This window comes from Zonotrichia albicollis, chromosome 26 (assembly GCF_047830755.1).
Source record: "Zonotrichia albicollis isolate bZonAlb1 chromosome 26, bZonAlb1.hap1, whole genome shotgun sequence".
NCBI classification, from domain to species: Eukaryota; Metazoa; Chordata; class Aves; order Passeriformes; family Passerellidae; genus Zonotrichia; species Zonotrichia albicollis.
The window spans coordinates 7,258,205-7,269,851 of record NC_133844.1 but is presented as its reverse complement, the minus strand read 5'-3'; the positions used below and the strand labels follow the sequence as shown (position 1 = coordinate 7,269,851).

The following is an 11,647-nucleotide window of genomic DNA, read 5'->3' as shown; positions in this document are numbered from 1 at the left end:
TAAGGAAAGGATTTCCAAGGAGTGTGATCCTTACTGCACCGGGAGCAGTGAAGATGCTGCTACTCAGACACTGTAGAAGCAACAGCCTGGGTCCAGCTGACAGCAAGGTGGCAAAAGAAAAAGATTTCTCCTGGAAGTGGATCTGAAAATGGCCTGAGAGGCACATTCTGCTCCTAAGGGGTTTGTGCCTCACACATGAGTGGGACAGGCTGATGAGGACTCCCTTGGTTGTCAAGGCAGCCAATTTCAGCCCAGCTCAGCAGCTTTTGTGTTGTGAGAGACCTGTGACTGACACACATGCACATCACCCCAGTCCTTCCCTGGGGCTGGACACACCGGATGGAAGCACAGGACACCATCAGAGTTTCATTTAATACTGCCCCTGCAAGGGGCTTCACTGTAACAGTAACAAGAAGGCATCTTTGCCATGAGCTGCCCAAAGACTCCAGGCAGCATTAGTGCTCCTCAAAACAACAGCCAGAGGATGAAAAAGCGAGTCCCAGCAGCTCTGGAGGAGCCCAAGTCCAAAGATTGAGTTGAGAGTTCCCCAGACAAGCCCTGGCTGTGCTGGAGCAGGTGGCAGTGCTGGAGGCAGCACACTCAGGAGCGGCTCCGGTCCTCGTGGCTGCCTACAATCATTTTGCTGTAGAGTTTCTGTTGCTCCTCCTTAAAAGCATCCTTCACCTTCTCCCTTTTCAGTCCTCCATCCCTGGGGAGAGAGTCGTATCAGAGAGGCTGCAGGCAGGCACCATCTTCATCTGGGCAAGTCAGAATTCCAGTGCCACATGCTGCCAGGGCACACCTGTCCCCAAAGGTGTGATCACCTTCCTTACCTGGTTCTGCCAGGAGCTGCCCCCATAGCCCTGCACTGTGCTCAAAAGAGCAACTCTGCCAGAAACATGAGCTACTCTAGCAGAGCTACAGGAGAGTGCCAGCCTGCCTCCTGAGCTCTGAGCCCTCAGGGCCTAGGAAAGCAGGTTCCCAAACTGAACACACCTTGCTGAGAGGAAACAAGCCAAACCCAGGGCGTCCCAATGCAAGCCACAATCACAGAATGAAGCTCTGATGCCCAGCATACAGAAGAGGCAAAGATTTTGGTGCCTACTACAGAAGCACATTCCTCCAGAGGCCTGCTCCACCCTAAGCAAGGGGGTAGAACTTTACCCTACCCTGAGCAAGGGGGTAAAACTTTACCCTACCCTGTTCTACTCTAAGCAAGAAACAAATGGAGTTCTGCAGCCCATGAGCACACCCCAGGACAAGGAACTCTGGCACCAGGAAGAGCAAAGCCTGCTGGGACTCACCAGAGCAGATCCACAAGGCCCCCCTGCCTGGCAATGGCTGACTTCACTCGATTGGCAAACTGCACTGCATCCTCTTCAGGCTGGGGCAAAACAAGAGTGATCAGCAGGAGCAAAGGGACACAGAGGAAAGTGGTCACACATCTGGGTCAACTTACCTGCCTGGTCATTGGGGGCAAGTACCAGACACTGCAGACAATGGCCCAGCTGGTCATCATCCTCAGGAGGTAGGTCACCATGCCATACTTGCTGCTGTTCCAAAAGGCATCTCCAAACTGTGGGTCATACTAAAAGGCAGAAGAGTTCATGAAATCTCTCTGAGGCTCCAACTTCCACCCCAAACTGAGCTAAAGCGCAGCTCACTACATGGAGTGACCTCAGCTTTCCGGTGCCCTCAGAGCAGGCTGGGCTGGGCTGACAGGACAGAGGTACAGAGGGACAGACAGACTTGTGCCTTGTCATACCTTGATGGCTACAGGGTAAACTGTAGCTCCAATTTCGAAGCTCCCCTTTTTGAACATCATCACAGATGTGTTGTTGATGCATGTTCCTGTAAGAGACAGGCACAATCTTAACTTCCCTCTGCAAATCAGGTCAGAAGTCTAAGCTACAGGTTAAGGTCAGGGCAACAGGAACCCAGCAACTCTCCCCTAACTCTCCATCCAAGCCCTGCTCTCTGTGTGCACAGAAAGGGTCCCTGGGACATCATGTGTGTCACTCTGGGCTCACTCAGCTCTAAAGACACAATGTCCCTTTTGTCTCACTGGAGGGTCTCAAGCCCTTGGCTATGTAAGAAGGAAAGGAACAGAGATGTGGTGATGTCTCAAGGTGCCTTCTCCACCTGGTGCTTCTCTGGCCTCATTGCACTCACCTTCTGGAAAAATAAGAATGGGCAGTTTGCTTTTGTCCTGGACATGTTCTGTGAGCCTAAACAGAAGAATGTCAAAAATCAGCAGAAGGGACAGACACCCTCAGTAACAATGCACACAGCACATAACCCACACCCTGCAGTCACCAGGGACTATCAGGGTGCAAAAACAGGGGCACAATTTCCCAGCACTTATGAGGCCTCCTCCAAGAGAGGTGAGCAGCCCTGTACCTCCCCCAGCCCTCAGAGGCACCCTGCAGGCAGCTGTCACCCACTGTCACCCACTATCACCCACTGTCACCCACTGTCACCCACTGCCACACCTTCTGGCCACGAGGTGACGATCCTTGACCTCAGAGCGTTCGAACCAGACGTGGGGACAAGCTTTCACCATGGCTCTCTGGATCACACCCATGAGCCCTCCATGGATCTGACCCACCTGAACAGGGCAAGAACACACAAGTTACAAGACCTGGGCACACATCAAAGTCAAGGCTGCATTCACAGCCAGACTGAGCTTCATCTTCCAGCCCCTCCCCTGGAAAGGCTAAGAGGAAAAGTCCCAGGCTGTGATCAGAAAGACAGACACAGCAAAACCCAAGTGCTTTCCCCATGGGGAAGCACTTTGCTCTTCCAGCAACAGCAAAGCCTGGAGCTCTTCTTGCAAAGCTGCACCCACAGACCCCTGGTGCTCTGAGCTCCAGGCTGAGCTTGCACACCACAGACAACAGAGTCTGACAGTGCCCCACCATATCATGCAGGGTCAAGAAGTTCTACATGCTCAAAGGACTCTTGCTGCCTCACAACAAGCTCTGCTGCCCCCTCCATGCAGGTGGGCAGGCAGAGCTGGTACCTTACCATGGCATAGTAGCCATCACTGGCCAGGATGATCACATCAATGGGGGAGGTGTGATTGGCCACACAGATGCCTCCATTTCGGGGTCTGTTCTCTCTACAAAACAAAGGTAGAGGTGAAGAAACAAGAAGGAAGCATGAAAGCTCCATAATGCCCAGCATGGAGCACCCCTGGGCAAGGACAGCCTGGAGCAGACAGCCCTTACCTGTCATGGTACGTGATGATGGCTGTGAGGGCACGCACACAGATCCTGTAGCACATCAGGTGCACGTGCTTGCTCAGGAAATCCTTACACCTGCAGCCCAGGACAGAGACCATCACTCCCCATTCTATGTATTCTATATATTCTATATATTCTATATATTCTATACACAACATATAATATACATTGTATTTATAATATATATTGTATATATGTAATGTATATTATATATACAATATATAATGTATATTATATATACAGTATAGTATATATTATATATACACAATATATATTGTATATACTACAATATCCCCTGTAACAGTGCCACTCAGCCCAGTGAAATCTCCTACAGAAACACAGCATATCCTGGGCTTGCTGTCAGATTATAATCACAGATTCTTAACTCATGAGAATAAAATTTTGGCCTTTGCTCTTTTCTGTTATTACTCCTTTCAGAGGTCAGGGCTGAGAACTCTGCCACCTGTTTAATGCTCACATCTAAGCCCCTTGTTGAAAATTACAGGGTGCCCATTCCTCAGAGACCACCTGCTCTGCCTGCAGGTGGTAGAACAGAAAGCTTTGTAGGGAAATTTCAGGATTATAAGGATGGAGCGCTCCCCATCTGCTTCTCCCTCAAAGATGCACTCACCTTCCATTTGGCAAATATCCCACCACTGTGGTACCAGTCACCAACAAGCTGATGCCAGTAAATGCCAGGGCTATCCTGCAGAAAGAAGAACATACTAGAAAAACCAGGCCAGCAGTACGTTCTTGCAGGCAGGTGCCAGGATCAGGACCCACCTGAGGGGCAGGAGGAAGCAGTAGCGGATGAGCACCCCGAGCCCCCAGAGCACAGTGAGGCGCAGGCTGATGTACTGGAAGTTGTAGTTGGTCCTGCTGAGCAGGTTCCAGGATTCCAACTCTTCAGCTGAGAATCTCTTGGTCACTTCATCATCCATGATGGTCTCGATGCCTTTACGGCAGAAATAGAAAATGTCTGAGAGCTCAAACTCGGGCGTGTCCAGGGCCTTCCCGCTGCCGCTGCGGCGCAGCTCCTTGATCTCCTCCTCCAGGGACGTTGGCTCCTTTGCAATGATACCTGCAACACACCACAGGCAGCTCTCAGCAAAATGGGATTTGCCCACTCAAAGAGAGACAAAACCCAAGGTCTCTCTTCCTCAGGGTCCCATTCCTTTCTCCAGTCCAGACAGGCACAAACCTCCCCACTCCCAGGGCACTTCCCTGCCCTCCCTCATGAAACAGAACTCCCTCCCACATGGAAAAGACTTCCCAGCAGACCTCAGCTGCTCACAGACACCACATTTACCCCACCTCCCCACAAGAATTTTGATCTCCATGCACCCATGCAGGGCAGGATCTCACCATTGACATAGGGCTTGTACAAGGGATGGTTCTTCTCCTTGGCACCACGCTCTATTCTTAGTGTTGCCCACTGCAAGACAGACAGGACAACCAAGATTGGCAAAGCTTTATCTCCACACTACTGCCCATTTCAGAGCTGGCTTTCAGGAAGGACCATAGTGGAGAAGATGAGGCTAAAGTAGGAGGCTTCCATACAAAAAAGAAAGAGTAAGTGATGAACCCAACTGAGGTGGAAACAGAGACTGGCCTGGGAAACTGGGAGTGCCAGAGGGAAGAAGAGTGCTCAGTGCTGAGATGGCACAGCAAGGTTTTCTGCAGTTTCTGTGACCTCTCAGCTCAGTGGTGAGATGGCACACCAAGGTTTTCTGCAGTTTCTGTGACCTCTCAGCTCTGCTGCACCTTGCACACGTGGTTGCCACTGCACAGCTTCTGGGCTGTCTGCAGCACAGTGTAGGAAGCTGGTCAGGGCACCAGTGCTACCCTTCAACCCTTGTTTCTTCCAAATTCAAAGCAGAGACTGTTTTCAGGTTGCTGCTGACACATCAGGCTGAGGATGGGATGGGATCCTGTCCCCTCTGATTCAGCTGATGGCTGCTGCTGCTTCTCAGCTCAGCAATCTGCCCAAAACAGCAGCAGCAAGCACCCTCAGACAGCTGGTTGCCAAACCCTGTGCCAGGACTACTTGTTCTATCAGCTAATTTTCAAGGGCAGCAGCACAAACTGCAGGCTGTATTTCTGTGCAGAATTCCTGCCTGCCCTCCAAACAACCTTCACAGCCTGTAATTCATACAGGTCTGGAAGGAGAAGCTTCTGAAGAAGAAGGATTTGTGTACAACGTGCTTCTCTGTGAAGAGGGAAATTGGGATTGGGAAGGGCATCCCAATCTGAGCCCATAGCGGAGAAAGCAATGAGGGAATGCTGATTGCACACAGAGCATCCTGCTCACCTTGCAGCTGCCTCTGCCAGCAGCCAAACTCCAGCATTGCACAAGATTGCCTGGATGCTGCCATCCCAGAGGTCAGGAGAGGAGCTGTGACCTCACAGGAGCTCAGCAGCCTATGGAGAAGGCAGTGCTTGCAAGGCCAGCCCATCTCCATCCTGACTGTGGCAGCAGCAAACCCAGGCTCCCCCCGAGAGGCAGCAGGCAGGTGCCCTCCCTGCCACCAACACAGGTGTGCTGCTGCCAGGCTGTGCCCCACAAGCTTCCAGACCCCACCACACTCCCAGCTGCTGCCCCTCTGGCTTCCCAATATTAACCTTGAGTGCTGGGAAACAGCCCTCAAAAATACAATTCTATGGTCAAATTTAATTTCCACCAAATCAGTGACCAGTTGTGCCATGAGTGCTCCTCTATCCAGCCACTAAAATCCTTTAATAAAAGGTGGAATAGACTTCCCAGTCTTTTCAGAAAAATAGTTTCAAACATCAATATAGGTGTTGAGAGTAAATGTTCCTGAATTGAAGGGAGAGGGAAAAGAGAAAACATTGTGAAAAGTTCCATTTAAAACTTTTTTCTGCCAGCTTCAGTCAGTAAATTTGTAGTCAGGTCTTCTGATATCTGTGTTAAAAACAAAGCCCAGGGTCTTCCCATTTATACCTCAGGCTTTTGGGAGGACTCAAGAGTTTAAAGAGCTGAACGCTGTGAGCTCCAGTCCAGGGATACTCTGGGGACAATCAGCCCTGTTCCAACAGCAGTAGCTACACCACACATCCTTTAGCAGCACAAACTCCATATTTAAGAGCCTAAAACCTCCCTAGCAAACATTTTGTTTCACCTGGGCTGCCAGGGTAGGCTGGTACAGGCTTTACCTACTACTCCTAGTAGATAAAAAATTCTGGTCTGGTCAGGAACTTGCTTCAAGAGGTGTTGGCTCAGAGACAGCCCATAAAATGAGTCCACCAAAGGCAGGCAAGGGAACAGCATGACAACAAGCTGGAAAATTCCACTTGGCCTCTCTGTGCCAAGAGGGTGGGCAAGGGCTGCTGGTTGTCCTCCAAGGCAGCAGGTCCAGGCAGGGCTCAGTAGGTGACACTCCAGGACAGCAGCATGTGGAGAGCTCTGGGTTTTGGCCACAGACCACTCAGGGCTTGCAGCACAAATGTCCTGCCTTGCCTCCTCTGCTCTTGTTTCCTCCCAATGTGACTCAGAGAGGAACAACCTGCTGGCTCTGCTCCCTCCTCATCACACCTGACACCAGTGCAGCAGCACCCTGCCCTGCCTGGGACATGAACCCCTCCAAGCTCCCCCTCAGATACTGCATCTTGCCAGACTATTGCTCTGCTTGAAGATTTACTAGATTAATTACAGGGAAAAAACAGCCTGAGATGAGTCAGAGGTCAACTGGCAGCAGCACAACATCCACAGCCCTATCTTCCACTCTGGTCACCCAAAATCCCCTCCTGAGGCAAAAGCCTCTCTTCCACGCTTGGACAAACCTCTGTAAACACAGAGAACACTCTGAAAACATGACTTACCTGAAAAATCTTTAATAAAGTTTTCATGTAAACCTTGCGGATGCCGAAGGAGACTCCAAAAATGGCTGGCACGATGATGAAAACCAGGAGCAGAGTGAAGAGGACAGTTATGGAAATCCCCAAGAGATTAACCACTAGGCTGTCAAAGGGGAGCAGGAGGAACATGGTGAAGGGCCCAGGCAAGGCTGGTGCCCTGCAGCCAGACACAAGGGCTGCTCACAGCAATGAACCAATCCTCCTGTTAGTCAGCAACAGTGTCACACATGCACCGAGTCTGCAGCGTGCTCAGAGACCCCATTCCAAAGTTCACATCCTCCTGGGGCTCTGAGACTGGGAATGCAACAGGATCAGAGAGAGCACTTGGGAAAACAAGCCCAGAGTCTGCCAGGAGCTCAGCTGAGTTCAGACGACGCAGGCCAAAGAACTCAGAGCACACACACACAGCTTTGTCCACGGGCAGGGCAGCAACACGAGTGCAGGAACTGATCCCCTCCCAGGCTGCCACTGAGCAAGTCCTGCTGCGGGGCAGCTCCTGGAGAATCTGGCAGCAGAATGCCCTGGGGGCTGCTGAGAGCATGCAGAGTCTCTTCAGAGGGACAAGGTGGAGTCCATCCCTGAGCCTGCATTGGAGGAGATCGAGGGAGTTGGCACTCACAGGAGCCTACCGTGTGTGCAGCTATTATTGCTCAGGCCACGAGGGCACGGGCACCAGCACGGCTGCTCCTCGCATGACGCCTGGAACCAGTTCAGTTCTGGAGGCCCCTGGCATCCGCTCACGCTGAAGGGTCATCACAGACACCAATGAAAGCTTGTGCTCCTGGAAAGCTTTCAAACAGCAAGTTGGCTCCTTGGCAGATGTGGCACTCACATGCCAGCAGCAGAGGAGGAGGAGGAGAGCACTGGAGTCAGCAGATTGGAGATGTCAACGCAGAGACAGCGGGCTCTGAAACCTGCAAGGCAGTACCTGGACTGAGGTCACACCATTCACAGCAGCTCCCCACAGCAAGACTGAGACTCTATATCAGCAACTCTGATGCTCTAGCTACTGCCTGTCACTGTCACAGCCCTGGGAATCACCTCCTGCTGCCATTCATCCTGTACGGTCATACCATGCACACTCATCCAGAGCCACGCCTACGGCACAGGATGCTGCAATCAGGTCTCGAGTACAGGAAAGGAGGGACAGAAAACTCTTCCTCGTGACGAAGACCTTATCATGTCTCTCATTTCAGGGGCATCCGAGAGAAGTGAGGAAGCCAGGCACCCAGATTCCTGGATAGGCATCACTTCCTCTGCTCCTGTCTCATCGCCAGTGCAAAGGGCAGATTTACAAACAGTTCAGGACAGGAAGTTAGCCCCTAAGGGGAGAATTACAGTTCATGATTAGTCAAAGAAGAACTTGCTGGGGCACAGGGATCAGTCAAAGGTCACACACCCACAGGGTCAGCGGTGCCTTATGATAAAAAATGAGTCTGCTCGGGGGAGCCTGCCCCGAGCCACCACCTTCACAGGGTACCTGAGGATGGGATTCAACAGAAAAGCACACAGGGCAAAGGAGTCTGTAAAGATCCTCTTGTTCCCCTGTACACTGTGTTCCAGCTGCTGATTAAACACTGCTGTACCAGTAAGGCTAAGAATAGTGTTAGTGCTTCACAGTCACACACAGACCGTGTACCGTCAGCTCGTCACCCACACGTGCCCATGATGCCACCGCTGTCCCCCATCACAGGCAGGACCGGTCACACGGGCCCCTGAGGCGGCAGCGCTCCGTGAGGACTCCGCCGTGACTCCCGTGCCCCAGTCACCGGCACGGCACAGCCCACGTGTGCTGCGGCCCTGCCCGCGGGCTCCCGCCGCCGGCAGCCGCCCCTCCGGCCCCGCCTCGGGGCTGAGGCACGGCCGGCACAGAGCCGCTGTGCCGGGGCTGCAGCGATTCACCGCTCGGCACAGCGGCATAACGGCCCGCCCGGGGCGGCCGCGGCCAGACCGGGGGCGGCGGCGAGCGCGGATCGCGGTTCTGTTCCCCGGGAGCGCGGCGGATCGCGGCAGGGCCAGGCCCGGCCCTCCCGACGCCCTTCGTGCTCGGTGCGCGCGGGGCGGGGACGCGCGGGGCCGGCGCGGGGGGCACTGCGGCGCGGCCTGAGGGAGGCCGCGCTCCCGGGGATAACGGCGGGCGGGCGGGCCGGGGCCTTTCTGCCGGGCCCATGCGGGGCGGGAAGGGGCGCGGAGGCCGCCGCGAGCGTTCGGTCACTCACTCATTCCCTCCCTCACTCACCTGCTGCTGCCGCCGCCGCCGCCACCGGGCCCCGCTCCGCCCCGCCACGTGCCGTGCGCGCCCCCGCACCGCGCTGCGTGCGTGGCGTCAGCGCGCCGCCCTCGGGGCCGCGCCCGCAGGGCCGCGCCGCTCAATCCACCGCCGGCTCCGCCAGGGGGCGCCCACGCGTCCCTCCCGCCGCCCGCTGAGGGCCCGGCCCCGCCCCAGCCCCGGAGGCGCACAGGAGGCAGGAGTCGCCAAACGCCGTCACTTTATTATATAATAAACTCCCCCTTACAGCACCAACCACCACAGGCACTCACTCCTGGCACAGCGAACCCGCGGTGAGCTCATCTCGGGAGGCCAGGATGGTGCCCCCTCCCTCCACACAAGGCACTTGGGCAGCACCGGGCACCGCGGCTCCCGGCCTGGCTGCCAGCCCACAGCCCTGCCCCTACTCTCGTGTTGCCCTGAGAACCTACACGAAGGAGTTGCTTCAAGCAGCAGCTTCCAGCCGCTGGAGCAGCAGCAAGAAGTGAAGAAGCTTCTGCAGCGACTGGCGGCTGCTCATGGAGCAGCAGGCCATGAAGGAGCTAACAAAAATGTGAGGAGCATCTTCTGCAGCTGACCCCTCCCCAAGGGACAGGGAGGGCACCTACGTGTCCCCACACTACCAATAAGGAGCCTGGGTCTCTGAATGCCGCCAGGTCTGCAGGCGAGACAGGACTAGAGCAGCAGCCCCAGAGGTGCCAAGGTGCTCCCAAGCCCTGCTGGCGCTCTTCACAGCACAGGAGACAGGGCGGATCATGCCCACCTGGCAGATCTTGTAGTTCTTCCCGTGGTTGTTGTCCCAGTGGGTCTTTTGTCCACACTGGAAGGAGATGCAGAACTCTGCACCCCTGTGGGAAATGGATGGTTTGGGCAGGGTAAGCTCAAAAGTGAAAATGTCCGTGTCGGCTGAGCCGTACGTGCTGTGCATGTACTGGCAAGGGATGTCCCTGAAGCTCTTCCAGCCATCAAAGGTGATACGGACCATCACTTTCTTCTCGTACTCGATGTTTCGAACCTTCACTGTCCCTGACAGAGCCCGGCCCTGGATCACACAGCTCTCCAGGCACACCAAGTTGCTGTGCAGGCTGTTCCTGAAAGCCACATAGTTTGCAGACGGCTGTGGGAAGTCCAGCACGTACCTGCCCGCTTCCCACAGGGGGCTTTTCTTAGGTCTGAAACCAGCAAGGTCTGACAGGGCATGCTGCAAATCACAGAGGTCCTCCTCAATCTTTGAGAAGAAGCGGACAGCTGTCAGTGAGAACCCTTTCATATCAGCAAACACAACCTGCTTCTTCTTCTGGCCTTTGGAGCCCTTGTCTCGCCTCTCTGGCTCAGGTTCTGCGCTCAGCTTCTGGTTGAGACAGGACCGGAGGGGTTTACGGCCTCGGTTGCCCCGCAGCTCCTCGTAGGAGTTCAGCAGTTTGCGGATGGGGGGCGAATGGCTCAGGCACAGCCGCACGGCCAGGTCCACGGGCATGGCTGGCGGGGCCACAGCCCGCCCGCTGCACACCTGGAAAAGCCTAGAGACCAACAGGGAGGGTCAGGCGGCGCGGCCCCGGCGAGCCCCCCGTCCCACCCGGCCCGGCCCCGCTCACTCGCCGCAGCTCATCGCGTCCCGCCCGCTCCGCTCCGCTCCCGCCGCGCCCGCTCCGCATCAATGGAGCCGTGGGAGCGCCCGCGGCCGGGACACCCCGCCCCGGCCAATCAGCGCCGCCCTGCGCTCCCCGCTGGCCAATGGGAGCGCGCTGCGCCGCCTCGCCCCGCCCACTGGCGGGGGCGCGCTACTCCCGGGCCCGGCGGTGGCGGAGGCGCGTCCCGGAGAGCGACGGGACCGGGATCGGGGAGAGGGAACAGCACAAAAATGGGTCCTGGTACCAGAAAAACACGAGTGCTTTCGGAGGAGCAGCAGCCGTGCAGTACCAACACCGGGAGGGAGCTCAGGGAGAAAGGGGGGCACGTTCCTCTTACCCGGGCTTTAATATGTTCCTCTTACTTTGGACTTTATAACATGTTCCTCTTACCCGGGCTTTAATATGTTCCTCTTACTTTGGACTTTATAACATGTTCCTCTTACCCGGGCTTTAATATGTTGCTTTACCTAGGCTTTAATGTGTTCCTCTTACCCAGGCTTTAAAATGTTCCTCAAACCTAGGCTGTAATATTTTCCTCTTACTTTGGACTTTCATATGTTCCTCTTATCCAGGCTTTAATAGGGGAGGTTTGAATTGCTTTCATACACCCCTTCTCATATATTTTT

General features: G+C 54.9%; 2 protein-coding genes across 4 annotated transcripts; both read right to left on the bottom strand.

The window, feature by feature from the left end:
* Window positions 1–352: 352 nt before the first annotated feature.
* Window positions 353–9,498, bottom strand: GPAT4 (glycerol-3-phosphate acyltransferase 4). Of its 2 annotated transcripts, none has more exons than XM_074558915.1 (13): window positions 9,361–9,498; window positions 7,086–8,035; window positions 4,611–4,680; window positions 4,029–4,326; window positions 3,877–3,951; window positions 3,231–3,320; window positions 3,028–3,121; window positions 2,493–2,608; window positions 2,173–2,228; window positions 1,766–1,851; window positions 1,460–1,588; window positions 1,305–1,384; window positions 353–709 (listed from the first exon to the last, which is right to left on the bottom strand). In XM_074558915.1, exons 2-13 carry the CDS (start codon window positions 7,248–7,250, stop codon window positions 601–603), a joined length of 1,368 nt encoding a protein of 455 aa, XP_074415016.1. In that variant the 5' UTR covers window positions 7,251–8,035; window positions 9,361–9,498; the 3' UTR covers window positions 353–600. The 2 variants fall into 2 exon arrangements, with proteins under 2 accessions (XP_074415016.1, XP_074415017.1); XM_074558916.1 differs by having other exon boundaries at window positions 7,086–8,049; window positions 9,361–9,442.
* Window positions 9,499–9,593: 95 nt separating this feature from the next.
* Window positions 9,594–11,374, bottom strand: LOC102071200 (protein phosphatase 1 regulatory subunit 3C-B-like). Of its 2 annotated transcripts, none has more exons than XM_074558917.1 (2): window positions 10,990–11,374; window positions 9,594–10,910 (listed from the first exon to the last, which is right to left on the bottom strand). In XM_074558917.1, the coding sequence occupies exons 1-2, from the start codon at window positions 11,043–11,045 to the stop codon at window positions 10,010–10,012; spliced, it is 957 nt and encodes a 318-aa protein (XP_074415018.1). In that variant the 5' UTR covers window positions 11,046–11,374; the 3' UTR covers window positions 9,594–10,009. The 2 variants fall into 2 exon arrangements, with proteins under 2 accessions (XP_074415018.1, XP_074415019.1); XM_074558918.1 differs by having other exon boundaries at window positions 10,986–11,117.
* Window positions 11,375–11,647: the final 273 nt, after the last annotated feature.

Bases quoted from the DNA above. Each gene is read 5' to 3' on its own strand.
- GPAT4 (XM_074558915.1), bottom strand. From the start codon at position 7,250: ATGTTCCTCCTGCTCCCCTTTGACAGCCTAGTGGTTAATCTCTTGGGG. The intron at 3,321-3,876 runs GTGAGTGCATCT...CCTGGGCTGCAG, and splicing joins GGATATTTGCCAAATGGAAG to GTGTAAGGATTTCCTGAGCA. The intron at 3,122-3,230 runs GTAAGGGCTGTC...TTTGTTTTGTAG, and splicing joins ATCATCACGTACCATGACAG to AGAGAACAGACCCCGAAATG.
- LOC102071200 (XM_074558917.1), bottom strand. From the start codon at position 11,045: ATGCGGAGCGGGCGCGGCGGGAGCGGAGCGGAGCGGGCGGGACGCGAT. The intron at 10,911-10,989 runs GCGAGTGAGCGG...GTTGGTCTCTAG, and splicing joins GCGGGACGCGATGAGCTGCG to GCTTTTCCAGGTGTGCAGCG.